Here is a 27,290-nt window from a genome sequence, read left to right as displayed (position 1 = left end):
ACATGAATTGGTTTTGGGGAGGAAATCCAACACAGTAGCCCATAACTACTTAAAAACACTTAAATACAGAATTGAAAAAAGAAAAAGAAAAAAACACCACCACATGCTGCACACTTCAGACTCAGGACAAGACCTTGTGATTATGCATTTGCCATCTGCCAGCACCTTTTGAGCACATGCTGTGCATGGGCTTTTTCCATTTTTGCATACTTTAAGTCAAAGTCAAAGTATCTTTATTGTCCCTTACAGGAAAATTAGTTTGCAGCCAGTATATATAAAACTCCCACACAAAACAAAACATACAAACATCAAGGCAGAACTGACACATCACTAATGGACAACAAAAAACAACAGGACATAGCGGGCGAGGAGAACCAAAGGAGTTCAAATATACAGACCACGCAAACAAGCGATCTGCAGACAACAGATGAATACTATCTACCATTTAACAATTGAACGGCAGCGGGGACAAAGGAAGCCTTGTATCTCTTAGTCCTAATACAGGGCATCCTCAACCGGCAACCTGAAGGGAACAGCTCAAAGTCTGGCCGAAGGGGGTGACCTTGGCGCTCCAGGTGGGAAGTATTCTTTCTGAATGCCTTCCTGTTATAAAGGTTGGTAAGCTGGGCTTGACTTCTCGCTGAAATCTTAATAGTCCATTTGATGAGTCTATTAAGCCTTTTTTTTTACTGGCCAGAGTCAAATTATCAAACTAAGCAACAATACAGTACATTAAAACTATTTCAATAAAACGTGTATAAAAGAGAGTCATCATCTGGGAGGAGACATTAAATGTACACATTTCCCTCAGGAAACAAGCCTCCGTAGATGTGGGAGCAACATGAGTTTCAAAGCGCAGTTTGTTGTCGAGAACAACCCCCAGATATTTGTAGCTGTACACAAGCACGGTGTCAGCACCTTTAATTCTGGTTGGTACAGGACCAGGAGGAGTCTTTCTAAAGCTGATTATCATGTCCTTAGTTTTAGACACATTTTAAGTGGCGACTCATCACACCAAGACACATCATCGACCACAGGTCCATGTTGTTCCTCCTCCCCTTCAAGAAGACTTAAAATCCCTTGAAACATCTGCAAATGTGAATATGTGTCTATTGTTAAGGTTGCTATAGCGACAGTCATTAGTTTACAAGATGTAGAGTTAGCGGGGAGAGGCGACAGCCGTGAGGGGAACCGGTTGAAGAGTACAGCTGATTGGAAAAGAGCCATTAACCCTCGCACACTGGGACCCATCAGTCAAGAAGTCCAGTATCCAGCCAACTAGGTCCAGTTTGAAAAGATGAATTAGCTTTTCTGCTAACAGATGTGGCTGGATCGTGTTAAAGGCTGAGGAAAAATCTATAAACAACAGCCTGGCATGAGCATTTGTCCCCTCAAGATGGCGGTACAGAAAATGTAATAGTGTTACCATGGCATCTTGTACACCCCTATAGGGCCTGTATGCAAATTGCAGTGGATCAAGGATTTCTCCACCTGTGATAAAACCTCGTTTTTAACGAGCTTCCTAAATATCTTCATGATTAGAGAAGTCTCAGCCTTAGCGATAGGGTGAGAAGCTCGGACATCCGGAGGGAGCTTGGAGTAGAGCCGCAGCTCCTTCGTGTCCAAAGTTGAGGTGGTTTGGGCATCTGATTAGGATGCCTCCTGAGCGTCTTCCTTTGGAGGTTTTCTGGGCACGTCCAACTGGGAGGAGACCCCGGGGTAGACCCAGAACTCGCTGGAAGGACTAAATGTCCAATCTGGCCTGGGAACGTCTTGGGATCCTCCAGGAGGAGCTGGAGGGCGTTGCTGAGGAGAGGGGCATCTGGAGTGCCCTACTTAGTGCCCTACTTGCTGCCACCGCGACCCCAGAGAAGCGGCTGATGGTGAGATGAGAGATGAGATCAGATGAAATAAAATTTGTTTAACTCATCAGCCAACTGTTTATCTGAATTAAAACCAGCCCGAGCAAATTTCCTGTTGCCTTTGTCTTTTACACCCAGTCATAGATTTCATATCGTTCCAGGCTACCCTTAAATTGTTATTGCTCAGCTCAGCTTCTCTTTTATCTCTGTACCTGAGTTTAGCCTTTTTGATTTCTGACCTGATCTCCTTCTTTGTTTCCTTAACTACAGTATCATTGCTCTCTTTAAAAGCATTTTTCCTTTTATGAATCAGACCCTAAAGGGCTGATGAAGCCCATGGTTTGTTGTTAGGGAAAATCTTGACAGCCTTGGTTGAAATCACATTGTCTGTACAAAAGGAGATATCGCTACACATGTTGGCTCATCAATATTGTCTGAGGATTCAGTAAACACTGACCAGTCTGACCAGCCGAAGCACCCCTCCAGGGCGCGAGAGGAATCAGCAATCCAGACCTTCACCTGCCTTACGTTCACTTTCTCTCTCCTCAACAGTCTTATAAATAGGCAAAGGATGCACCGTATTGTGATAGGAAGATCCGAGGGCGGGGCCTCCAACTTGTACGCTGCCTTTATGGAGCCATAACAGAGGTCCAGAGTTTTAATATGATGTGTAGGGCAGCTGACATATTGATAAAAGCTATTCAATGTTTTCTTTGATAATACAACTCTATCTCTAATAAAACTTTTTTTTCTTTGTAAGGTCAAATCAAGTGAGAAACGCAAACACATGAACATGCCATTTTCTTCCAAGGCTATGCATATTATTAAAAACCATGTATATTGCAAAACACTGGATGTTTTTTTTCTTTTTTCAGTTCTCAGCATAATTCCTGGCTCACTGTATTTGTCACTAAGCATGAGAGGCAAACCTGTGAAATTTTGTCTTAGGTGAGAGAACACAATCTAAACAAGCGGCATTGATCAGTATTAGCTACAATCAATCAGGTCCAGTGACTGCTAAGTGAGCTTATCCACATGTTGCAGGTTTTTTTTTTGAAGGTGCAGCTGATACAAATATCCATGAAACCATGAAAATTCCATATTAATATCTCTAGTATGAATCGTTACGCTGCCACAGATCACAAAGCTAATACCACACAGCCATCTAGTGGTGTTGTATGGTAGATCAACTGAGGCTCAGTGTGCTGGAAAAAAATTAGATCAGGAATCAGGAACGCTGTCATTTCGAAACAAGGTCTGTTTCGAAATGACAAAGTGTCAAGCTGGGGGACTCCAGCCCGCAGCAGTGCAACACAAAGACAAAAAGCACATACTAAAAACTACAAGAACGCATATCGAATTACAAAAAACAAAAAAAAATCACTGTCCGAGAGAACGAATGCCAGGATGACTGGCGGAACTGCCGGTCTGCATGGGCTAGCAGTTAGCTTAGCCCGTCCCGCCTCCGCGGCCTGTCAGACCGCCCTCGGTGTTTCCTCCTCGGGCGCAGCTCCAGGCAGGGCCGTGGTCCCTGAGCCCACCGGATGCAGCAGACCAGACTTCCCCAGCCGATCCAACGCGAGCCCTCCCAGCCAGACACCTTCGACACACCTCCCCGCACTCCACACGACGACGCCAAAAGCACAGTCTACGCTAGGCGAGGCCGCCGCCAGACCGCCCTCGGTGTTATCAGAACTGCCGGTCTGCATGGGCTAGCTAGCAGTTAGCTTAGCCCGCCCCGCTTCCACGTCCTGCCAGACCGCCCTCGGTGTGTCCTCTCCGGGCAGGTCCGTGGTCCCTGGGGCCACAGGACGGATCAAACCAAGCTCTCCCAGCCGATCCAGCGCCAGCTCTCCCAGCCATCAAACGAAGACGTGGACAGGCATGGACAAAGACACTGCATGGACGGTACTGGGTGAGTCCGCTGCAAACGTAAATTCGCGCCGCCATCTTCCCACACCAGAAGTGGACTAAATAAGATAGATAATAGTTAGGTAAATAAGATAGTCATTACTATTTTTAAAATCACATTAACCTCTAACAAAAATATTTTTCAAGAAAATTGCTATTTAATCTAACTTTTCAGCAGATTATTGATGATTATTATTGCACACAGGTTATTGATTTTATGGTTTATTGATTTTTTTTATTGATTTTATTTCATTCTCTGCCAAGTCTCCAACATGCCGTCTATGTTTTGTCAGGTCTACTTCAGCAGCTTTCTGCTGTTAGGTGATTTACACCAGTTTTCCCCACAGCAGATAACAACAGGAGCTTTGCCACATTTTGCATGTTTTAATTATGTATAAAAGAGTGAAATGTAAATATAATGTACAGCTCCACAAAGCTATAAAAAAGAAACTACAGTCAAACTGTTTCTGAGAGTGTAATGAATCAGCATTTCATATTGCAAAGTGGATAATGACTTTCTGATATTTGCAGAATGTAAATTTTAAAAAAAAAAGTCAATGGACACTGAGTTGAGTTCAAATCAGCTAATTTAAGTCCCTGACACTAAAGTCAAAAGTATTGTGTCCACCTTCTCTGGTCTAGTTTTTCTCTTATTAAAGTCAATGGTAAATGAACCAGGGAACTCACACTGAAAATGTAGCCCTCTAAATTCTCAAAAGCATGGCAAGGAGCACATAATTGTTTTCCTTTGTAACAAGAATAGGTACTGAGCTTGAAAGTAAGATGAACCCATTCCACGCTGTGTGCTTGGAGGCTAAGTGAAACATTCAACCCAAAACCCATCTGTTACAATAAGGAAAGCACTAAATATCATTTTCTACACTTTAAGGAGAATAAAAACCCATAACCCTGTTGTCTGAAAGTAGGTGTGTGTGTGTGTGTGTCTGTGTGCATGTGTGTAGGGAGACTTTTGATATCACCTGGACATTTTCAGATGCAAAGCACCTCAAAATTGGTTTCTAACTCACTCATTCACAAAATAACAATACTTATGAGATACCAGGGGCGTAGCGCCTCCAAAAACATCAGTCAATGCATCTAAAAATACATGTTGCATGACGTTCTCTCCCCCCCCCCCAAGACTACAATCCTCATTAGGAAGAAAATTGGCAAAATATATATTTTTCTGCAACCCTACCACTGTTCTCTCTTAGCCTTTCCCTTGTTTTCTATCACTTGGTTTCCATCGAGGTACCCAGGTAGCATCCGGATGTGGTCCACTTCAGGCAATGATGCGGCACTGATGGCCTTCTCCTGGCCCTGACAAAATGGATGTGAGCCTGAAGTGGCCCACATGTACAATAGCAAATATGGCCCAAATAGCCAAATCAAATGTGGGCCTTTTTTGGCAAAGATGCGGTGCTCTCGGCAACATGTAATCTGGATGTGACCGTGAAGTGGCCCGTGTGGTAAATGGTGACTATGGCCCAAATATCACAAAACAAATCCGGGCCACCTTTGGCAAATATGTGGCACATGTGGCATTGCTATGGCTTGGTTCTGGCAAACGGGTGGACCGCCGAAGTGCCATCATTCCACGCAGTATGTGGGCCGGATGACGTGTCGGGTGTGAGACTGGTCCGGGCCACAGCAGTTTTGCTATCTGGGAGGGTTTCACAAAGACGGCAGTGACAGAGGTGCAAGTAAGACCATATATTCAAAACTATTCATTTAATTTTTACTTTGATGAATACAGCAGCGATGTTTTGCAGCTTTGTTCAGCTGTACAGACAGAGCAATGCAAAAATACACCTTAGTCAACCAGCAAGAGCTGTGGCATCACAATACCTGACACATATTTTGCAACTGTGCATTACAGTTCTATCATAGGAAATATTATGACTACATTGAGCAGTTATGCCATCAAAAATGGGTCCGTTTAGTGACTATAATGGCACAAAATGTGAAGACCCCTTAAATATAATCATTCTTCAACACAAATCTCCGAACGATGAATACAAAATGTGTTATACGAAGTGCTACATCAAATTCTCCTACATTGTCTACTACAATAACTGGCAAGAGTTGTGGCAAAAAGTAAACATGCAACAGAAAGTAAAGTCCTTAATAACGGCGTGATGGTCTACAATCAACCCGGTATCATGTCTTTTCGTGTCATAGTCACGAATGATTAATCGATGGCTGTTTCGTGTCTGCACCACTTTTTTTTTTCTTTCCCCTTTTTCTGTCAATCGGGATTCCGGAGCACAGAAGCCGTATATGTAGGTTAGGGTTAGGGCCGGAGAGGATAGATCTGTGGATTTTAAAGACATCTTTAACATTTCTCAACACAAAAACACCAACGTGTCCTTGATACCTCAGCAATATGACAGGCTAATGTTACGCCCATCCGTTTTCATTATTTCCCCTTCGATTCTGAGAAATCAAGCTTGTTTCGGTCGGTTTCAATAGTGGAAGGCTACGTTAGCCTACCCATGATCCTCAGAGAGTTTGAAAGTCATGCTGAGTGTCACGAAAAAACAAAAACAAAATTTGTGTCCGTGTACACGAATCAATAGATTGTCGTGATGATTTTACGAACTGCTGTGATACCGGGCTGCCACAGTGTAACATTTCCACACACCGGCCAACTTTAGCGAACACATTTATCATCACGTACAAGCTATAGCAGGGAAAATGTTAACGATATAGTCTGGAAGGTGTACCGTCTATAATCCTTGTAATGCCCCGTGTGCATGTGTGCTAGTGTGCATGCATGCGCGCGCGCGTGTATATGTATTTTGACAGCTCAACTGATATTTGTAGTCCTCCCAGCCGTTTAACATTAAATATTGTTAGTAACAGCCGCTCCTGCAAAAGGTTATATAAACTCACATAGTGTCCATAATCTAAATACACGGACTATTGCCAAACACATCATTTGACACTTTGAGACTGCACCAGAGCATGCAATATAAGAGAGGACCGAGGCCTTGTGCATCATTCGGCGGTGGTCCTTTGAACTGAACTGAGGCCTCTAGATTATCAGGTGTCTTGAAGATGAACATTTCATCAGGCTTTTTCGTGCTCTGCCGCTGTAGCACTTGATTTACTGGCAAACACATTTTAAGACTTCTTTCCATCCTTGGGCATGACCTACAAGTGAAATAGATTAATAAAATAAAAATTAATAATAAATAGAAACAGTATGTGTGTGTTTGTGAGGAACAATTTTAGGTTTTCTTTTTCTTTTTAGTTAGGATTTGGTTGTAGGGTTAGAGCTAGGATTAAATTACGGTTAGGATTAGGATTGAGATTAGGTATGTAGTTCTGCTGGTTAAGGTTAGGGTTTGGAGCGAAGGAACGAATGCATTCAGAGAGGATCCTCACAAGTATATACAGGGTTAAAAGATTAAAGAGTCAAAGGTTTATTTATCACATTCTTCATGTACAAGTACAATAAGCAGTGAAATTCTTAAATTTTTTTTGCATCTCCAAAACTGCAAAGAGAAATGACCAACAACAATAATAGAATATAATAAAATATAAACACAGTACAATTAAAAAAAGTTAAAAAATATCCAGGGAGTATACAGAAGGTATATCCCACTAAAAACATACAGTTAGGTCCATAAATATTTGGACAGTGACACAATATTTGTAATTTTGCCCTGTACACCACCACAGTGGATTTGAAATGAAGTAACTAATATGTGATTGAGGTGTGGACTTTCAGCTTTAATTTAAGGGGTTGGACAAAAATATTGCATTAACCGTTCAGGAATTACAGCCAGTTTTATACATGGTCACCCCATTTTCAGAGGATCAAAAGTAATTGTACACTTGACTAAGAAGTGGTTTCATGGGCAAGTAAGACCTTTTCCATCATTATTCCACAACAAATTAAGCAAATAAAAGGTCTGGAGTTCATTCCAAGTATTTACATTTGCATTTGGTAGCTGTTCATCAGAACTCTCAACATGAAGTCCATAGAGGTGTCAATACAAGTGATGGAGGCCATCATTAGGCTGAAAAAGCAAAGGAAATCTATCAGACGGATAGTAAACACTTCAGGAATGGCCAAATCTATATTTTGGTACATTCTTAAAAAGAAAGAATGCACTGGCAAGCTCAGCAACACCAAAAGGCTTGGAAGACCACGGAGCACATCTACAGTGGATGATCGCAGAATTCTTTCCCTAGTGAAGACAAACACATTCACAACATCTAGTGAAGTCAAATCACTCTTGAGAGGTAGGGGTATCATTGTCCAAGTCTACAATCAATAGATGCCTGCATGAAAATAAATACAGATGGTTTACGACAAGGTGAAAACCCCTGGTGTCACTTAAGAACAGGAAGGCCAGGTTAGACTGTGTTTAAAAACATCTAACAAGCTGAGAAAGCAACCCAAGAGTCTCTCAAGGCAGAAAAGTGGAATATTCATCAGTGAACAAGTCAGTCACCTGACCTCAACCCAATTGAGCATGCTTTTCACTTGCTGAAGATCAAACTAATGGCCAAAAGACCCACAAACAACCAGCAGCTGAAGGCAGCTGCCGTTAAGTCAGAGCATTTCAAAGGAGGAAACTCAGAATTTGAAGATGTCGATGGGTTCCAGACTTCAGTCATTGACTGCAAAGGATTTTCCTCCAAACATTAAATAAAATTGTTATAGTAATGATGTTTGTTTGTCCAATTATTTTTAAGCCTCTGAAAATGGGATGACCCTGTATATCCATGGCTGTAATTCCTGAACAGTTACAGCCATATTTTTATCCAACCCCTTAAATTAAAGCTGAAAGCCTACTCTTCAATCACATCTCAAATACTTCATGCCAAATCCACTATGGTGTTGTACAGGGGCAAAATTACAAATATTGTGTAACTTTCAAATACTTATGGACCTAACTGTACATAGGTATAATGTGCAGCTGCTCGGCGGTCGCTCGGGGTCGAGTATGACTGTCCTCCTTCTTGGTCCTTGTGGGTCTTCTGGTGGGCGAAGAGGCTGATCCTGGAGCCGTATATTTTGGTGCAGTGTGGGCAGGGGTGGGCAGTGGTAGTCGTGGGATTGGTTTGGGCCTTTTTGGTGGAAACTCCCTCCTTTCTGAGTCTGCGCTTGTCTTCTGCAGCACGGCGGAGATCATTATTATATAGTGCAGCTCCTTCCATGACAAGTTTTCTCCAAGTCGCCTTGTTGGTTGCTGTGTCCTTCCAGGTCTTAGGGTCTATGTGGCATTTTTTGATGTTCGCTTGGATGTTATCCTTATACCTTTTCTTTTGACCTCCCGGGGAACGTTGTCCTGTGAGAAGCTGGGAGTATAGGACTTGTTTTGGAAGGCGAGAGTCAGGCATACGGATGACATGGCCAGTCCATCTGAGCTGGTGTTGGGCGATGGTGACAGTGATAGCGGGAATGTTAGCCTCCTCCAGGACGCTGGTGTTGGTGTGTCTATCTTCCCAGGTGATCTTGAGGATTTTTCAGAGGCACCTCTGATGATGTGCCTCTAGTGCCTTCAGGTGCCTGCTGTAAGTGGTCCAGGATTCTGATCCATACAGTAGGGTGGGTCTTACAGTAGGAAAAGGGTCTTTGAAAACCGTGACCTCCAGGCCAGGATGAAAATTCTGGTCTACAGAGCGGTAGTGTTGCCCACCCTACTGCATATATAATATAATGCTATCAGGGATGGCTGGTATAAATGGGCTAACAGGGCTAAGCCCTCCCTATCTTTTATAAAAAAGATGAGAAAATTATTTTTTTAAAAACCTTACAAGATTATTTTAAATTTTGGTGGAATCTAAGAGCAGTAAATGCACTAAATAGTCACAGAAAAACACTAAATACATCTATCCATCCATCCATCCATTGTCTTAACTGCTTATCCTGCTCTCAGGGTCGCGGGGATGCTGGCGCCTATCTCAGCAGTCATTGGGCGGCAGGCGGGGAGATACCCTCGAATGGGCTAATTTTTTACAGCCCAAACACATCAGCTTCCATTCATCTTCGTGTTACGTGAGTGACAGGTGTCTTGGCACGTCCCCTTGACTTGCTGATCATTTGGGCTGAATTCAATCAGCCCAAAGGCCACTGACTTTTGACCAATGACAGCACAGACAGTACGTACAGTGACGTGCTACTTGTGTGAGAGTGGGAAGGGAGAAAAGTGAGTGACTGTGGCAATGGCGGCCGCGGGCATTAGCATGAACGAGGTGGATTGTTTACTTTCTTATCCATTTTCTTCAATGTCTTTGGAGGAAAATTTGTAAGTGAAGAGACTGGGGACACATCGCCCAAACGATGTTTAAATAACACAAAAGTACAAACGAAAAAATCGTAAGTTTTGTGTGACTTGGTTTCAACAAAAGGACTGGCTAATGGCAAGTGTAGCTAAGAATTCACTTTTCTGTTTCCCATGCTTGCTTTTTGGGGGAGACACGGCTTGGACCCAACAAGGAATTGTGGATCTGAAACATTTATCCGACAAAATTAGGGAATATGAATGCAGCATAAATCACATTGGAAACAGCGTAAAGCGAGCAATGCTGGGTAAAGTTAGCATCACCCGTCAACCTGATGAGGGCCACTGCATTTCTGTACAGGGACACAACGAGCTGGTAAAGAAAAACAGGCATTCATTATCACGTATTGTGGACTGTATTAAATTTTGTGGGGCACATGAGCTAGCTCCACGGGGGTCCAACTAATCTCCGACTTCACTCCAGCGGGGCATGTTTCTGGACCTCGTTGACCAGTTCTCTTTTTTGGATAGCCAGTTAGTCGATCACCTGTCAAACACACAGGTTGCCAAGTACACGTCTAAGACAAGCCAACATGAGTTGCTTGACTGTATGTTAGCTGTTTATGTACAAAAATTGGCTGATGAAATATCGCAGGCGCCATTTGTGGCTGTACAAGCTCATTAGACAACCGTAATAATCCTTTGAGCCATCCTGCACTGCCTGGTGTGTACGGGGCAAGTGTGGTCCCGGTGGTACCCTCAGCCAAATGTACGACTCTCTGCAGGGCTTTTTGTCCTTGAGAGGTGCAGTTCCCATACTGGGCGGTGATGCACCCTGCCAGGATGCTCTCGATGGCACCAGAGTAAAAGGTTTCCCAGATCTGTGGTGAAACTATGAACTTCTTCAGTTACCTGAGGTGATAAAGATGCTGTCTCACCTTCTTCATCAAAGTGTCTGTGTGAAGTGTCCATGTTAGGTCCTCTGTGATGTGAACACCAAGGTACCTGAAGCTGCTCACCCTCTCCACTGGGACCGTGTTGATAGAGAGAGGGGTGTAGGTCTTTTGCTGTGTCTTTCTTAAGTCTACAACAAGCTCCTTGGTGTTACTGACGTTAAGGGAGAGGCTGTTGGCCTGGCATCACAGTGACAGATCCTCCACCTCTTCCAAGCAGGCCGTCTCATCGTTGCTGGGGATCAGGCCCACCACTACTGTGTCATCAGCAAATGTAACGATGGTATTGGAGCTACTCGTGGCCACATAGTCATTTGTGTACAAAGAGTAGAGCAGGGGAGTCAGGACACAATCTTGGGGGGGGGGGCTCCTGTGTTGAGGTTGTGAGAGGTGGAGATGTAGCTACCCAGCCTAACCACCTGGGGTCTTCCTGTCAGAAAGTCAAGGACCCAATTGTACAGGGAGGTGTTCAGACCGAGTTCCCTAAGCTTGGTGGCTAGTCTGGGGGAACTATGGTATTGAAGGCTGAACTATAGTCAGTCAACAGCATTCATGCATAATTAATTAATTTACTTGAGGTGAACTCACGGGGAAGGTAAAATGGATGACATTTGATCGTCAGATGTTCCAGCTGAGGCGAGAAGGAGCGTGAGAGGGCTGAAATGTTCCGGGGGGGGGGGGGGTCCTGTCATACCACATGTTGTTGGACATGAAACAGGTTCCACCACCTTTGGGCTTACTGGACTCAGCTATTCTGTCCATGCGGAAAACTGTGAAGGAATCCGCGGGTTGAATAGTTTGGTCCGGAACCACAGGGGTCAGCCATGTTTCTATTAGGCATAATATATTGCAGTCTCCGATGTCTCGTTGGAATCAGTTCCTGGTCCTGATGTCATCCGGCTTTTTCTCTAGGGATCGACAAGCAGGATACCGGGCAGAGGTGGACGGAATTCCTGAGATCATAGTCTGTTCCAACTCCAGATCTGCCCGGTGTTACGTTCCTCGAAGGCGCATCTCTATTGTTGTGTTTGGCACCTCGCAGGATGTCCTCTGGCCATGAAGAATTGGATAAACTATATTTTACGTGGTTAGTTATCCTTAATCCGATGTTTAAAATTGCACTCCCATCATAAGAAATCTGTGCTGACGAAATAGGTGCACAGTAATAACAAAAACTAACAAATAAAAAAGAAATGGAATGTAAGCACAGCCTAAGCGGAGCTGCCAAGTGCGCGTATGGACACAGCTGCACTGAGTAACATTTAAAAAAAACAGTAGGGTTACAATAACAGTTAAAAAACAAACGTGTGTGTGTGTGTGTGTAAGTTTGTGTGATCACACGTTAACATCTATGTTTAAGACTCCATAGTGATATGTGCACAAACCTTGACGGCATTCCACTTCTTTCCGTCACCATTTTTCTTCTTGTCTATGACACACATGGGGGAAAAGAGATTTAGGCAAATGTACACACACGTACACACACACACACACACACACATACCTCTTTTTTGTGGAACTGATAAGTGACTGTGTATCATAAAATACAGGCTAATTAATTACATACATAGAATGCATTCCAACATTTGATATTCTTACTGTAATCATTTGTTTGCAAGTGAATACAGAAAAATCGTAAGTCTATTGTTTAGTAATGCTTGGACCATGGAATAAAGCTCTATCATTCTATTCCCTTTAGGTCCCCCATTTGGGGACATTAAGACTTATGGTTATGGGCCAGAGAGAGATCGATTTACTGCAGGTCTGCAGTGACAAACAAGAGCTGAGGGACAGGAACGGTATACTGTCTGCATCTTGACTAGGCCAGTGGGGGCTCGAGATACATTTTGATGTTATTCTCCTATAGAGAAATGATATCAACGTCTTTAGTCAGGTCTGACCCACACCAAGTTTGCATGAATTTCTGTTGAAATCAAATGTAATTTGGGGTGTCCGGGTAGCATAGCACTCTATTCCGTTATCTACCAACACGGGGATCGCTGGTTCGAATCCCTGTTACCTCCGGCTTGGTCGGGCGTCCCTACAGACACAATTGGCCATGTCTGAGGATGGGAAGCCGGATGTGGGTTTGTGTCCTGGCCGCTGCACTAGCGCCTCCTCTGGTCGGTCAGGGCGCCTATTCAGGGGGGAGGGGGAAGTGGGGGGAACAGCATGATTCTCCCGCGTGTTATGTACCCCTGGCGAAACCCCTCACTGCCAGGTGAAAAGAAGCGGCTGGCGAGTCCACATGTATCGGAGGAAGCATGTGGTAGTGTGCAGGCCTTCCCAGATCAGCAGAGGGGGTGGAGCAGTGACCGGGGTGGCTCGGAAGAGTAGGGTAATTGGCCAGGTACAATTGGGGAGAAAGGGGGGGGGGGTAAATTGTAAATCAAGTTTGCCAAATTGAGAGGAATGGTAGGCAGCTTAGCACAATTTCCAAATTGTATGTATTTTTGCAAGGCCACGATCGTTTAAGGCTGATTTAATAATCCGGACCTTCATTTTTACTTGTTCTTGACCGAGGTGCTTCAAGCACTTCTTGGTAATTTCGAGCAAAGCAGAGACAGCTGAATGCTGAATTTTCAAACAGGTAGAATAAACACAAGTTCTTAGATAACGTTCATAGATCCTCTACTACTACTTTTGGCTGCTCCCGTTAGGGGTCGTCACAGCGAATCATCCATTTCCATTTCTTCTATCATAACATTCGTAGATCAAATTAATAAAATCCCATTCATGTTCAAAACATTTACGGTTCCCAAAAAATGAGATGGCTAGAGTGTAGCCAGCTAGGTTTCCACTAAAGTGGAATTGAGATAATTCACTTATTAGATGTTGCTTCACTGCTTTGTTGATACAAGGTGTACATTCATCATCTGGGAGCATCAGCAAGCTCATTCTCGCAAGTTGGATTTGTGATGGTGTAATTAAATGGTCTGAAGTTATCTCATTGCTTAGTTTACATAAGGTGCAAGGTATTGCACCTTATCTAAACGAAAACCTTCAAAACAAATTATTCTGCCAAGTAGTGTGACTCTTAACTGCAAAAAATGTGGGGGAAATTGTTGGTTTATGAAGTTTTACTCATAAATCCTTGGTTTCCTGCTCTCAAGTGTGGAAGTTTATATATACTGCTCAAAAAAATAAAGGGAACACCTAAAAACACAATATAGACCTCGATGAATGAAATATTTCAGCTGAAAATCTTTATTTATTAGACAGAGGAATGTGTTTAGAGCAAAATAACCTAAGAATGATCAATGGAAATCAAAATCATTAGCCCATTAAGGTCTGGATTCAGAATCATACTCAAAATCAAAGTGGAAAATGAGAACATAGGCTGATCCAACTTCTGTGGAAATTCTTCAAGACGATTCAAAATGAGGCTCAGTAGTGTGTGTGGCCTCCACGTGCCTGTATGCACTCCCTACAACGTCTGGGCATGCTCCTGATGAGACGACGGATGGTGTCCTGAGGGATCTCCTCCCAGACCTGGATCAGGGCATCGGTCAACTCCTGGACAGTCTGTGGTGCGACATCGCGTTGGCGGATGGTACGAGACATGATGTCCCAGAGGTGCTTGATTGGATTCAGGTCTGGGGAACGTGCAGGCCAGTCCATAGCATCAATGCCCTCGGCATACAGGAACTGCTGACACACTCTGGCCACATGAGGACGAGCATTGTCATGCATGAGCAGGAACCCAGGGCCCACTGCACCAGCATATGGTCTGACAATGGGTCTGAGGATCTCATCCCGGTACCTAATGGCAGTCATGGTACCTCTGGCTACCACGTAGAGGTCTGTGCGGCCCTCCAAGGATATGCCTCCCCAGACCATCACTGACCCACCACCAAACCGGTCATGCTGGAGGATGTTGCAGGCAGCAGAACGTTCTCCACAGCGTCTCCAGACTCTCTCACGTCTGTCACATGTGTTCAGTGTGAACCTGCTCTCATCTGTGAAGAGCACAGGGCGCAATGGCGAATCTGCCAACCAAGATGTTCTCTGGCAAAGGTCAATCGGGCTGCACGGTGTTGGGCTGTGAGCACAGGCCCCAATTGTGGACGTCGGGCCCTCATACCATCCTCATGCATTCTGTTTCTCACTGTTTGAGCAGAAACCTGCACATTAGTGGCCTGTTGAAGGTCGTTTTGTAGGGCTCCGGCAGTGCTCCTCCTGTTCCTCCTTGCACAAAGGACCAGATAGCGGTCCTGCTGCGGGGTTGTTGTCCTCCTGCGGCCCCCTCCACGTCTCCTGGTGTACTGGCCTGTCTCCTGGTACCTCCTCCATGCTCTGGACACTGTGCTGGGAGACACATCAAATCTTCTTGCCACAACACGCATTGATGTGCCATCCTGGATGAGCTGCACTACCTGAGCAACTTCTGTAGGTTGCAGATACCGCCTCATGCCACCTCTAGTGGTGAGGGCACTAGCAAAATGAAAAACTAACCAAAGATCGGCCAGAAAAGATGAGGACAGGCAAATGGTCTGTGGCCACCACCTGCAAATCCATTCCTTTTATAGGGGTTGTCTTGCAAATTGTCTAATTTCGACCTGGTGGAAATTAGACAATTTACCAACTTGTGAAATTGAGTCACAAATCAGTGTTGCTTCCTAACTGGACAGGTTGATATCTCAAAAGTGTGACTGACTTGGAGCTACATTGTATTGCTTATGTGTTCCCTTTATTTTTTTGAGCAGTGTAGATGGTTGGGCTGCACTGCATCAACTGCAAAAAGTTCCCCCAGAGTAAGTTTGATTTTGCTCTTGTTCAAAACAAATTCTGAAGAAAAATAACATTAATAAAGATGTATGGGAGTGTGCCACGAGTTTCCTTTGGAAACAAGATATATCATGGCTTTTGAAGGCCTAAGTGATTTCCTATTGAAAATCACTGTTTTGAAGCCTAGCAAGAAATGTCAGAAAACTGCTGTTTCTCAACGCTGAAACGATCAGTGATGGATTTTTTTTCTTCTTTTTGTGTTTTTTGTCTAAAGATGCCCAACAATTTTTCTTAATGAAGTATGGGTTCAAAAATAGTGAACATATCCTTTGGCATATTTAGAGCAACCATCGGAAGTTCCCTCAGCAATGCATGATTAATTATTGGATCCTCATGAGATTTGATATATATTGTTGTGAGAGTTCCTTTTTTTCCAAGTTTGTACCCTACAGAGGACTAAACATCATGTTGAAATAGATTAAAATCTTTGTTAAGAGTGAATACATTTTTACTACCCGACCTATTTTCAAAACCAACATAAGGGGGGGGGATTCCACATGAGTGGTTGGATGGGGTTAAAGTTCATTTTATTTATTTTTCGTGCTCTCATTTCAGACTCATTTTAGATCCCCTGAGAGAGGGAGCCCATTTTAGCTCTTTCGCGTAATGGATACTGTGGAAGAAATCTAGCCTAAGAATACACTAGCTTTTTTATTGTAAAGTCATAGCTCAAACTATTCATGTATAGATGAGTTTTCCCACCCTTACCTAGGGCGCCGAGGTGGGTGCATTGTTCTTCCAGTCTAGACATCTGTAGCTGGATGTAAACATGCAAGCCTAGATCTGCGATATCTTCAACAACATTAAACATTAAAAATGGACATTAGAAAATCAAAAAATGGATCAGGGACACGTTGTGCGGTGCGTGACTGTACTAATACATGGAAACGCCTGAATGAGTGGTTGGATAAAGAGTGTGTTACCCATCGACCTGCCACAAAACGGCAATGTCCCTGCATTCCATTGTTTTCCTTCCACAGAAAACCAACAGCAGATTTAAAATCATGGATGTGGTTGAAGGCTTTGAATTTGAAGAAACCACCGAAAAACATCTTTGTTTGTTCCCATCACTTCATTGTCAAAAAGCCAACCAAAGAAAACCCTTTCCCTGAACTGTGGCCAAAAAGCTAACCAAAGAAAACCCTTTCCCTGAACTGTGGTAACTAGGTAGCTAAACCGTACACCGGAAAAGAAAAGCATTAGTCCAGAGGCTTAGCACACATATTAGGGCGTACCGTTACGGAGTGGATAAAAGCACCAAATTTTGCATGAGGCTTCTCTAGGACCAACTAAAGGATTTTAGGGTAGGAGCCCCACAACAATATTGAAAATACCCATACAGAACACAAAAGTTGTTCTTGTATTCAAAAAAATATTTTTTCTGAGTCATAAAGAGGACATTGATGATAAATTGTTATTTATTGCACACAAAAGAAGTTGAAACTGATTTTTAATTGTCCCCTGATTATTAACCCCCCCCCCTAATGATGTGTAAAATGGAGTACAAAGACACCTGGTGCCTGTACATCTTCCATATAGCCCTGCACACAATAGGCGGGAATTCAAAAAAAGTGAGAAAAATGCCCTGTTCATCATGGAGTGTTATCTCTTTAATTTTTGTTTTAGATTTTAGCATCAAGTTGTTCAAATATAAAAATACTGTGTCACTATACATTCAGACCACCAGATGGCGCTACACAAAATAAGCTCAACTGTCAAAATGAATTTCCCTCCATAACTCATCACATATCAGCATTGTCTCAATGCAACACAGTCTCACACAGAGCTGCAACCAAACAAGTGAAATTCAGGTAAAAATCACAATAATAATCAATGAAAATGTGCTGTATGTTGCTAAATGAGCATATGGAAGTAAAGATGATTAGCTAAGCTATCTCCATTAAACAGCTAATGCTAGCACAGAGGTCTGTTTTTCAGCTAGCAACTAGCTAGGGCTTGTCAAAAATGTTAGCTGGTGCAATCTGGAATAGTTGTTGTGTTGTTGTTGTTGTGTGGCCCAGAGTTGGCAAGATTGCTAAGGGAATTTGAAGATGGATATCTCAAAGATAATGAAGAGAACTTCCAGCACCACGAGCAGGGTATTGCAACGCAGAAGACCTTTCAGAGACAAGTCAAAAGTCTATCTGAAACCATGAAAAGAATGGGAAATCCTTTCTTGGATGATTTCAAAGATTTTGTGACTCTTGACAGCCGGAACTGCACAGATAAATCCGTCGTGAATACAGTACTCATCTTGGAAGAGACAGGAAAGAGACAATATCAGGATTTTGTCAAGAAGGTGCTTGAAGAACAGACACGCTCCATCCATGATCCAATCAAGAGGAATGCCTTGGCACTCTTCAGGCAACCTCAACACAAGACAATGGCGAAACATGGGAAAAAGATCAAAGTGCTTCAGAACAACGTGGCACTCTTTGGCCAGCTATATATAGCTATGCAAAGCCGTGAGAGTAACTTGGATGAATTCTTCGCACATGAGGTACAGTCCTTCCCTCCTTCCCTCTCAGACTTTGGGAAACTTCATCTGACCCGCACCAAATCTGACCTGCTGCAATGTCTTGAGCACTCAGGGCAACCAGAGCCACCCTCAACCTATGACTGCAAAGTCCTTGATGGAGCAGTCATTGTCCACTGCCTGCCCACTGTGAGAGTGACCACATTTGATACCTATGCAGATGAGGTTTTCATCCCTTACTTACAGAAGCAGCTACATAATACCAAGCGGCTGGATGTTGTATGGGACACATACATCCCAGACAGTTTGAAGGAGTCCACCCGCGAAAAGAGAGGACAAGGTGTTCGCAGAAAAGTGTCAGGCCTGACAAAGCTGCCTAGAAATTGGATGGATTTTCTCCGTGATCCAAGCAATAAGAAGGAGCTGTTTGACTTTTTGACATCCAAGATTGAACTGTTCAGCTGGCCACAAACCAAAGCTTTGCATGTCACATCAGGGCAAGCTGTGTCGTCTTTTGGTTCCAGTAGCACAATGAACTCTTGCAATCATGAGGAGGCTGACACTAGGATTGTGGTCCATGTACAACATGCACTGGAGCATGGAGCAAAAACTGTCCTTGTGCGCACTGTGGACACTGATGTCATCGTCATCCTTGCAAGCTTGTTTCATGATTTACTGGTAATTCAACCCCTGACTGACATCTGGGTGGCTTTTGGGACGGGCAAAAAGTACAGATTTTACCACATCAACAGCATGTGCAAAAGCCTGGGGGAACCTAAATCCAGAGCTCTGCCTATGTTTCATGCGTATTCTGGCTGTGACACTACATCTGCCTTCAATGGAAAAGGTAAAAAGTCACCTTGGCGGGCCTGACAAGCCTATGATGCTGCCACAGAAACATTCATCGACCTGGCATAGCATCCCTTCCAGCAACTAAATGTAGATAGCCAGCAGTTCAGTGAGCTTGAAAGATTGACTGTCATCCTGTATGACAAATCCAGTCCTTTAAACTCAATTAACCAAACAAGAAAAGAACTCTTCTGTGAAGAAAATAGAACAATGGAGAAACTACCTCCTACCCAGAATGCACTCCTCCAGCACGTGAAACGGGCAGTCTACCAAGCAGGTATCTGGACCACCAGTACACAAACCCACCAAGCCATTCCTTCTCCAGAGAGCTACGGATGGACCAAGGAATCGGGATCATGGGTGCCAGTCTGGCTAACAATTCCTGAGGTCTCCAGAGCTTGCAGAGAGCTCATCAGATGCTCATGTAAAGGGGATTGTAGCTCTTGCAAATGCAGCACTGGAAATTTGGACTGCTCACCTCTTTGCAAATGCAACTGTAACAGATAGACACAATAAACAGTAACTCACTTCTTCTACCCCATGTTTTCACATTAAGATGCATGTTCATTTGTATTCATCATTGCATTAAATGTGTTGTTGATAATACTTAATGTTTGGGGACTTTATTTCTGTAAAAGTTGGCCAACTTTATCACATTTGGAAGTGATTTGATGATTTTATGATGCATATTGTCTGAAAAATACTAGGCGGATTTTCAGATACTTCATTGACATTGACAGTGTTGCAATTTGATATTTTAAATTGAGATTTTCCAGGGGCTCCTACCCTAAAATCCAATAACTGACCCTAAGGAACCATCCTACCAAAAATGGCGCTTTTATCCGCTCCGTAACGATCATTTCACTAAGCCACCGGATTACATAGGGTGGCCCGAATGCAGAAATGCTGTGTAAACTTGTGTATTGGAAAACAAGAAACTGAATTACTTATGTGACAGGTCCATTGGCTCCAGTCACTCCAGAAGCTGTCAGTAGCACAATACTTATGCATCTGGCACCGGACCCTGAAGCAGTTCCTCTTCGTTCCATACATGGGGAACTTAGTCAGCATCATCTCCCTGGTTAAACTCTTCTCCTGTCAAAAAACAAATAAAGACCTCAGTATTCTAACATCACTGAAAAATATCTTTTCAGTATATTTATCTCATTTTTTTTACTATTTCTACAAAAGATGTGAAAGGTTAGATTTAATGTTACATCCTCTGTCTAATTACCCCCCCTCCAAACTTTGCAACTTAAATGACTTGCAAAGGCACATTTTTGAGGGGCGAAAGCAGTGACAATTTTTTATGGTTCTGTTGTTTGTACAAGCAGGTCAAATGTAAAATGTCTGTCTTGGTAATGTGACAAACTATCTTGTCGTCACTACTTCACCAGCTGTCAGGACCCATTAAATGCAGCTGCTGGTGTACTATCTTGGAATCATACAGCTATCATCATGAAACCATAACACAATCATCTAAACCTCCTTGAGATGTTAGGTCAAGTCATGTTTATTTGCATAGTCCTAAATCACAGATGCAGTCTGAGGGCTTTCCTGTCTCTACATCCCATATTCGGGTGGTGAAAAACTCCTCTTAAGGAAAAAAAAAGAAAGGGAAAGCTCAGGAAGAGAATTACAGGAGGAGTGCCTCTTCCAGGCCTCCATATTACACACCTCCTGGAAGAGGCACTCCTCCTGTGATTCTCTCCCTGAGGTGTGCAATATATGCTGAGTAGAATTCAAGATGAAATTTGGAGTCATAGCAAGTCAGCGTGTTATACCACTTTCAGTGCTGGGATAACAGTCGAAATCATATGCCCAGTCTAGGAGGTAAAGGCGTAAGGGATAAACTGTAAATGTGCCTCGCTCTGCAAAGCCTTTATCAGTCTTACACCTGCTCCATATCCCCTAAAAAGTATTACAGAAAACAAGATTTTTCTAGTTTTGGGGTGGACTTTGCTTTCAGTGAGGAGTGTAATTTCCACGCTTTCGCTGCACTTTTGATTCATTCATTCATCATCAGTCGCTTCTCCGGGGTCGGGTCGTGGTGGCAGCAAGCTAAGTAGGGCACTCCAGATGTCCCGCTCCCCAGCAACTCCCTCCAGCATCTCCATTCCCAGGCCAGATTGGTCATGTAGTCCCTTCAGCGAGTTCTGGGTCTACCCCGGGGTCTCCTCCCAGTTGGACATGCCCGGAAAACCTCCAAAGTAAGGTGCCAAGGAGGCACCCTAATCAGATGCCCAAACCACCTCAACTGGCTCCTCTCGACGCGAAGGCGCAGCAGCTCTACTCCGAGCTCCCTCCAGATGTCTGAGCTCCTCACCCTATCTCTAAGGCTGAGCCTAGACACCCTACAGAGGAAACTCATTTCAGCCGCTTGTATCCGCGATCTCACCTTTTTGGTCACTACCCAAAGCTCATGACCAAAGTTGAGTGTTGGAATGAAGATATACTGGTAAATTGAGAGCTTTGCCACCCCCCACATTCTTGGCTATTGGGCTATTTTGCGCTCTTGGCTATTTCATTGGTTGGAATATTGATTTATTTTTATGTATTTTTTTACAGTACAGATTTATTTTATTAACATTAGTAACATATTCAGCTTGGTAATGAGCTGTTTCTTCGATCTGCCAAGTAAACTAAATCCATGTAACGTAATTATTAGCTTGCTAGCTATCCTGCTAACGCTAGCTACCTCACATGCACCTCGACTTCCAAAACAAAGAATAGAGAAACTCGGATTACAACACACACAGAGGGAGTATGACGTCATTCTCTGCTCAGGACGCCATTACTCCACTATTTCTTTACATAGCAAATAGTTGTTTGCTACTATATTAATGTTCAAAATCTCATATGTAGCACCTTTAAACAACATCTGTTTCACCAGCTTTTTTATATGATGAAATAGCACCATTTGAACAAGCCATTCAGAACTGTCCCCTTAGAGTGATGTCACACAGGGAATAATCAACTGATATTTTGCATTAAGGCACGTGCCGAGAGCAAGTTAGCATCTCGTTGGGCAGCCAGTGTTTCTGTCAAGGGCAGGGGCAGGGCCAGCAATACTGCCTACCAATTTGCATTTCAGCTCCTTAATAATGCTATCATTTTGTTAATGGCCCCCACCCCAAAAATCCTGTTTCATTAAAGGTGAGTATGAGGCACTGGGAAGTGGGAACTGAACAACTTTTGGTGAAAACAAACTACCTTTGGTGAAAAAAATGTCACAGGTATGTTTAACAGGCATAAAGTAGTTATACCAGTTTGTCAAAAAGTAGGAATATAGTATCTCCCCACACATCCAATAAGAACCAGGGAAACGGGGCATGTCCGTATGATGAGCATGAGGGTAAGTAGTAAAGAACACATCTTGTGTTACTGTGAGTAAACCATACCACCAAATGGCTTCCATTAGTTCTCTCTTGGCTGTGTTCCACCTCCCACTGCAGGCAGTGTCTGGGAACCCTCCCATCTGGGTCTTCCCAGTGCAACTTTAGCTGCTTGTCTGCATCTGTCTGCAGATACAACTTCTTTGTGGATGCAGGCTTAACTACATATTTAGGGCAAAAAAGAAAGAAAGAGGAGACAGATAATGTCATTAGCATTACCGTTATTACAGTGGAAGGTCTACTCCCCACTGTAAGCTTTCTTTTCCGATAGGCAGTAATGCATGCAGGACACGCATAATAGAAAAACATAGTAGAAAAGGTTTGGAATGATTTGCTACAAATGTGCATACCATAGTTCTGAATCTGGAGGTAGAGGTAAGCTGGCAGCAGTGGTCCCTCAGGAGAAGAGCCATTCACGCAGAAGTTTATATCAGTGAAATCAGGGAGAGATTTCCATGTAAAATTACAACCATGCCTGACTCCATTAGAGACAATATATTCTGGGCATTCCTCAACTTGTCCCAGTTCCATGTGCCTGGGAAATGAAATTTTCACAACCCATATTAAGAAATACATCAATATCTCTTCTACACAGAAAAGTACAAGCCCACTTTACACTTGAGATCCATTGTTTGAATTGAAGATGACGGTTTTGTAATAGTAGTGCTATAGGCTGATTTCACAAGTCATAATCACAAGTCATTAATCTCTCTGGCATCTCATCTCAACTTTCCTCCAAACTCTCCCATCATATTTTTGTTGCCATGCAAATAATGGTTAAAAGTAGATTAGAATGATTTTAATCTTGATTGTTGACTGTTTTTGAGGCAAGCGTTATCATTTTGGTTGTGTCAGTTTAGGGTTAGGTTTAGTGTGGGGTTTCTAAAATGTTGTTTGCATGCTTCGCTGTAATTGAGCTGTTCAATTAACTTTGGTTGATCAGCATGACATACCAGTAATAGAGACTCTGTTGTGAGTTGACTGGCTGTACTGGGCCTTTCTCCCAGTTGCACTCAATGTACTCCATCTTGTGGAAAATGCAGGTGAAATTTTGGACCATTGTGCCCTCAACACCTGGAGAGAATTTGTGAGAGGTTGACAAAATCAAATCATGTTCAATGTAACATACTGCTGAAACCAAAAAAGCCTTATTATATTTCATTTTGGTAGACCATTTCCAATTTTTCACAAGACTTCACTGGAAGAGTAGAAAACCCACAATGTCATACGGGGGTGACCTCCCAGATATCAAAATGCCACTGAATCAACATTGAAATGTCGCCAGGTGGAGGCATTGAATCCACATTGATTTACGCGTGGATTCACTGTTGAAAGCGCTCGATACGTCCAATGTTGAAATGGCATCGAATGTTCATTGATTTCCGACACTGATTATATGTTGAAAGTGCTCGTTATGTTCAACGTCGAAATAACGTTGAATTTTCAATCATGGCTGATATTGAATCAATATTGATTCAGCTATTATCTAAAAGGTTAAATTTAGTATATTTGACATTGAAAAAATGTTATAATACTCATTTATATGCTTTACAGCATGCTCTTCATCTGGCCTAGGCTATACTAAAAGAAACAGAAGAATCATAATTTTTTCTTTATTGTACAATTTTAAGTTGAAATCACTTTGAACCTGAGGCAAACATCTTGCAATTCCACACTATCAAAACAACAAATTCCAAATATTTTCTGTTATCGTATACACTTCTTCAGTCACTACTACACCACTGGGTTTAACTAGGGCTATAAGATAATATACACGTAAATTATCAGTGCAAAGTGAATTTTAATCAGAAACTCCAGAACCATCCAGGCCGTCCCACCCACAAGCCAAGAGCACATGACGAGCAGCCTCTGAAAAGAAAAAAACAGATTTTAAGTTGAGAGATAAAGAGATAATGCAGTGGATGTGTTCCATTCCAAAGTGACTTATGTATTAACCCTAGTTTATTGGAATGCAAACTTAACAGACTTTAATAGAGAATACCTCTTTAAGAGAAGCAAGGGGTTATGGGACAAGTACGGAAGTAGGAGGGAGGAGCAAGCATGTATGCAGGACACACAGCATGGATGTATGAACGCCAGAACGAGAGTGATAAAATAAAGCCCCAGTTATTCGTTCACACAGTCGTCCCGTGTATTTGTGGACATTACACCATCCTGATCATGCAAGCTCATATTGTTTTTCTCTACAGATCAGTCTGGACTTTCTCCATCCAGACCTATTTAAGTGGGCGGGAGTATTTGCTTGACAGACAAACGCCTTCAGCCAATCAGCGTGACAAAATATTTGATGCCAAGAGAGCAAGTTGATTTTGGTTTCTGCAAATTGATGTGGATGGGAGAAAGTCCACGCTGATCTGTGGAGAGCAGAATGTGAGCGCACGTGATCAGGATGGTGACGCCAGGCTAATGCAAACTCACCAAACATGCAGTCTTGCACCACTGTCTCTTTGAAGGGCCTCTTATTCCCCTTGCCTGCCCAGTTGAAGCTGCAGGCTAGAGTGTTGGTGATGGTGAAACACAGCATTCTACGAACCATGGCCTGTGATGTACTTCCTCCGATTAACGCCAGGCAGGAAACTTTAACAGAGAGAGAATGGATGGTTAGTGTGATCAAGTGTAGTGGATTATGCATATTCACAAAGATGTGTGTGAAGATTGTTCACCATCGTTCGACGGACAGAGTCATTCCTGAGTGCTGATTCCGCCTCGTTGAAGTCCTCTTCACTGGTTAGTGGCAGCTGGATGGGGAGCATGTCAGTGGTAGAGTCAAGTCCTGCTCCATGAAGAACTCCCAAGGTGGCTTCGATGTCCGTGATTTCAGTCTTGACAAACTGGATCTCTCGTGACATTTGCTTCACCTCCACAAGTAGCTCAGCAAGCACTGAAGTAATTTTGTTGATGGTAATGTCTTGAGAAAAACAAGACATTGGTTTCAAATTAACATTTGAAGGATAGGTTCACCATTTTTCAACCCAGGCGTTATTAAAATGTTTTCCTTAATTTAGAATTGTACATAGCACCTCACTGATAGCTTAAGTATTGAGAAATGTACCCCTTTGCTCTACTGTAGCTTAGAGCAATCGTTTAGGCCTTCAAATACCATAATAAATCTACTCTTTGAAGATGAGGAAGTTGCAATATAGAGGGGTACGTTTCTCAATACTTAAGCTAAATACTCTGTGAGGTTGGCATTATAAATTATAACCCATGCTTAAAGAAGCAACAGACACCTTTTTTGCTTTAACGTATCATTATGAAAAAAAAATGTAGATTACAGTCTAATGTCTATAGAGAAATTACAACATCAGCGTTTAAGCACAGTTGTCTTTGCGACAGCCGTGCAGACAATAATACCACTTGGAAACACTAGGGGGCAACACTAGGGTGGAAAAGTTGAAAAGGTATCTGTTGCCTCTTTAAATAACTTACATTTTCAGAAAATATAACTTGCCTTTTAACAGTTGCCTGGAGTCCCCTTGGCAGTGCTTCTCTGGTGCTGAATCTTTAAAATACAAACACAAAATAGTCAGCACTGCACATCAAGACATTGATTATGTTTGTGTGGTGTCAGGCTAATTATCAGCCTTAGCATTGGTGAAATCCTGAAGTTGGACACACTTTCCCCTCCAAGTGGGGTGCCATCAACAACCTCTCCTTCATATTGATTGGAAAAAGGACCCACAGAGGGCTGTGTGCCATCTTGAAGGATAACACCATTACATAGTTTAAAGATAATTTGTTGTTTAGATGACTTGAAATTAATATCTAAAAAAATGACACCGCATAAAGCTTTTTTTTTTTGTTGCTTTCCCTCCCTCATGGGGTAGGAGCAGTAGGATTGGAATGGCTGCAGACTCAGAACAGCATGTGCCATTAATTAAACCACAGCACACGTGCGAAATGGTGCTGCGAACTGTAGCATTAGCAGCTTACCATCTTGCCAACTCAAAATAAAGTAGCTAGGCTCATGATAGCTACACACTATTTTATGTTAGGTAACTGGAGCCTAAAGGAATGACACAAGGCCAATTTGCTTACCATCATAATGGGGCTGGATGATAATCGGTCTATGTGCGTGTGCCTGCAACCCCTCTCCCAGTCCCCGGAGTCTGCTCCTTGCTAAACACGCGCTCCTTGCGGGAGTAGTTAGTACTAAACATGTTCTGCTTGTAAGCTAACAAATGTGGTAGCTAAATTAATTGGCGCTTCATCTGAAAACCTCTCCGGCAGCTTGTAGACTCTTTTTCGCCATCATTAATACAGTAAACAGTTGCTAAGCAAGCAATGAGCTGCCAAATGAGCATGTAGACTGTCCATCCTAAAACCAGATAGATGGCCACCATTGAACAACTAGCCAACTCTATGACGTTAACGTAGCCGGCGCCATTTTAGCTCGCCAAATTAACTTTAAATCAACTTGCTAAAGCAGTTCACAACACAAGTGTTGCATAAATGGAAGACTGTATTGACAGCTGATTCAAAGATTTCTATTAATACAACTTTCTCGCTAAACTAACATAGCTAGACTATCTAGCTATTACCAACTGGCAAGCACCATAGAAACGGAGAATTCCGTTCAGTGGGTTTTTTCAGAGCAAGCTAGCTAATGTTAGCACAGTTAACCTACTACAGCCGAACCCAGATGAGCATCAGACTTCACAATTATTTAAGACAACCAGCACAGTAATGTGTCATGGCAATAATGTACAAGTTTAACATTAGCCTTAATTAAAAGATCATGACTTACCACACACTGACAGAAAAGGACTTCGAGGACGGTGCGAAGGACCAAC

General features: G+C 42.9%; 1 protein-coding gene across 1 annotated transcript in view; it reads right to left on the bottom strand.

Moving 5' to 3' along the window:
- Positions 1 to 5,508: 5,508 nt before the first annotated feature.
- The window catches only part of il13ra2 (interleukin 13 receptor, alpha 2), a 34,180-nt gene continuing 12,398 nt past the window's right edge, over positions 5,509 to 27,290 (bottom strand). The window contains exons 5-10 of the mRNA XM_056285027.1: positions 23,430 to 23,550; positions 22,827 to 23,011; positions 22,483 to 22,637; positions 20,029 to 20,176; positions 12,354 to 12,397; positions 5,509 to 6,929 (exon numbers count right to left, since the gene is read on the bottom strand). Coding sequence (XP_056141002.1) covers positions 6,900 to 6,929; positions 12,354 to 12,397; positions 20,029 to 20,176; positions 22,483 to 22,637; positions 22,827 to 23,011; positions 23,430 to 23,550 — 683 coding nt within the window. The 3' untranslated portion in view covers positions 5,509 to 6,899. The remainder of the gene's footprint in view (positions 6,930 to 12,353; positions 12,398 to 20,028; positions 20,177 to 22,482; positions 22,638 to 22,826; positions 23,012 to 23,429; positions 23,551 to 27,290) is intronic.

Source organism: Lampris incognitus, chromosome 8 (genome assembly GCF_029633865.1).
Source record: "Lampris incognitus isolate fLamInc1 chromosome 8, fLamInc1.hap2, whole genome shotgun sequence".
In the NCBI taxonomy this organism is placed as follows: Eukaryota; Metazoa; Chordata; class Actinopteri; order Lampriformes; family Lampridae; genus Lampris; species Lampris incognitus.
Note: the sequence above shows the minus strand (reverse complement) of the source record. Positions and strands in the feature narration are given on the sequence as shown.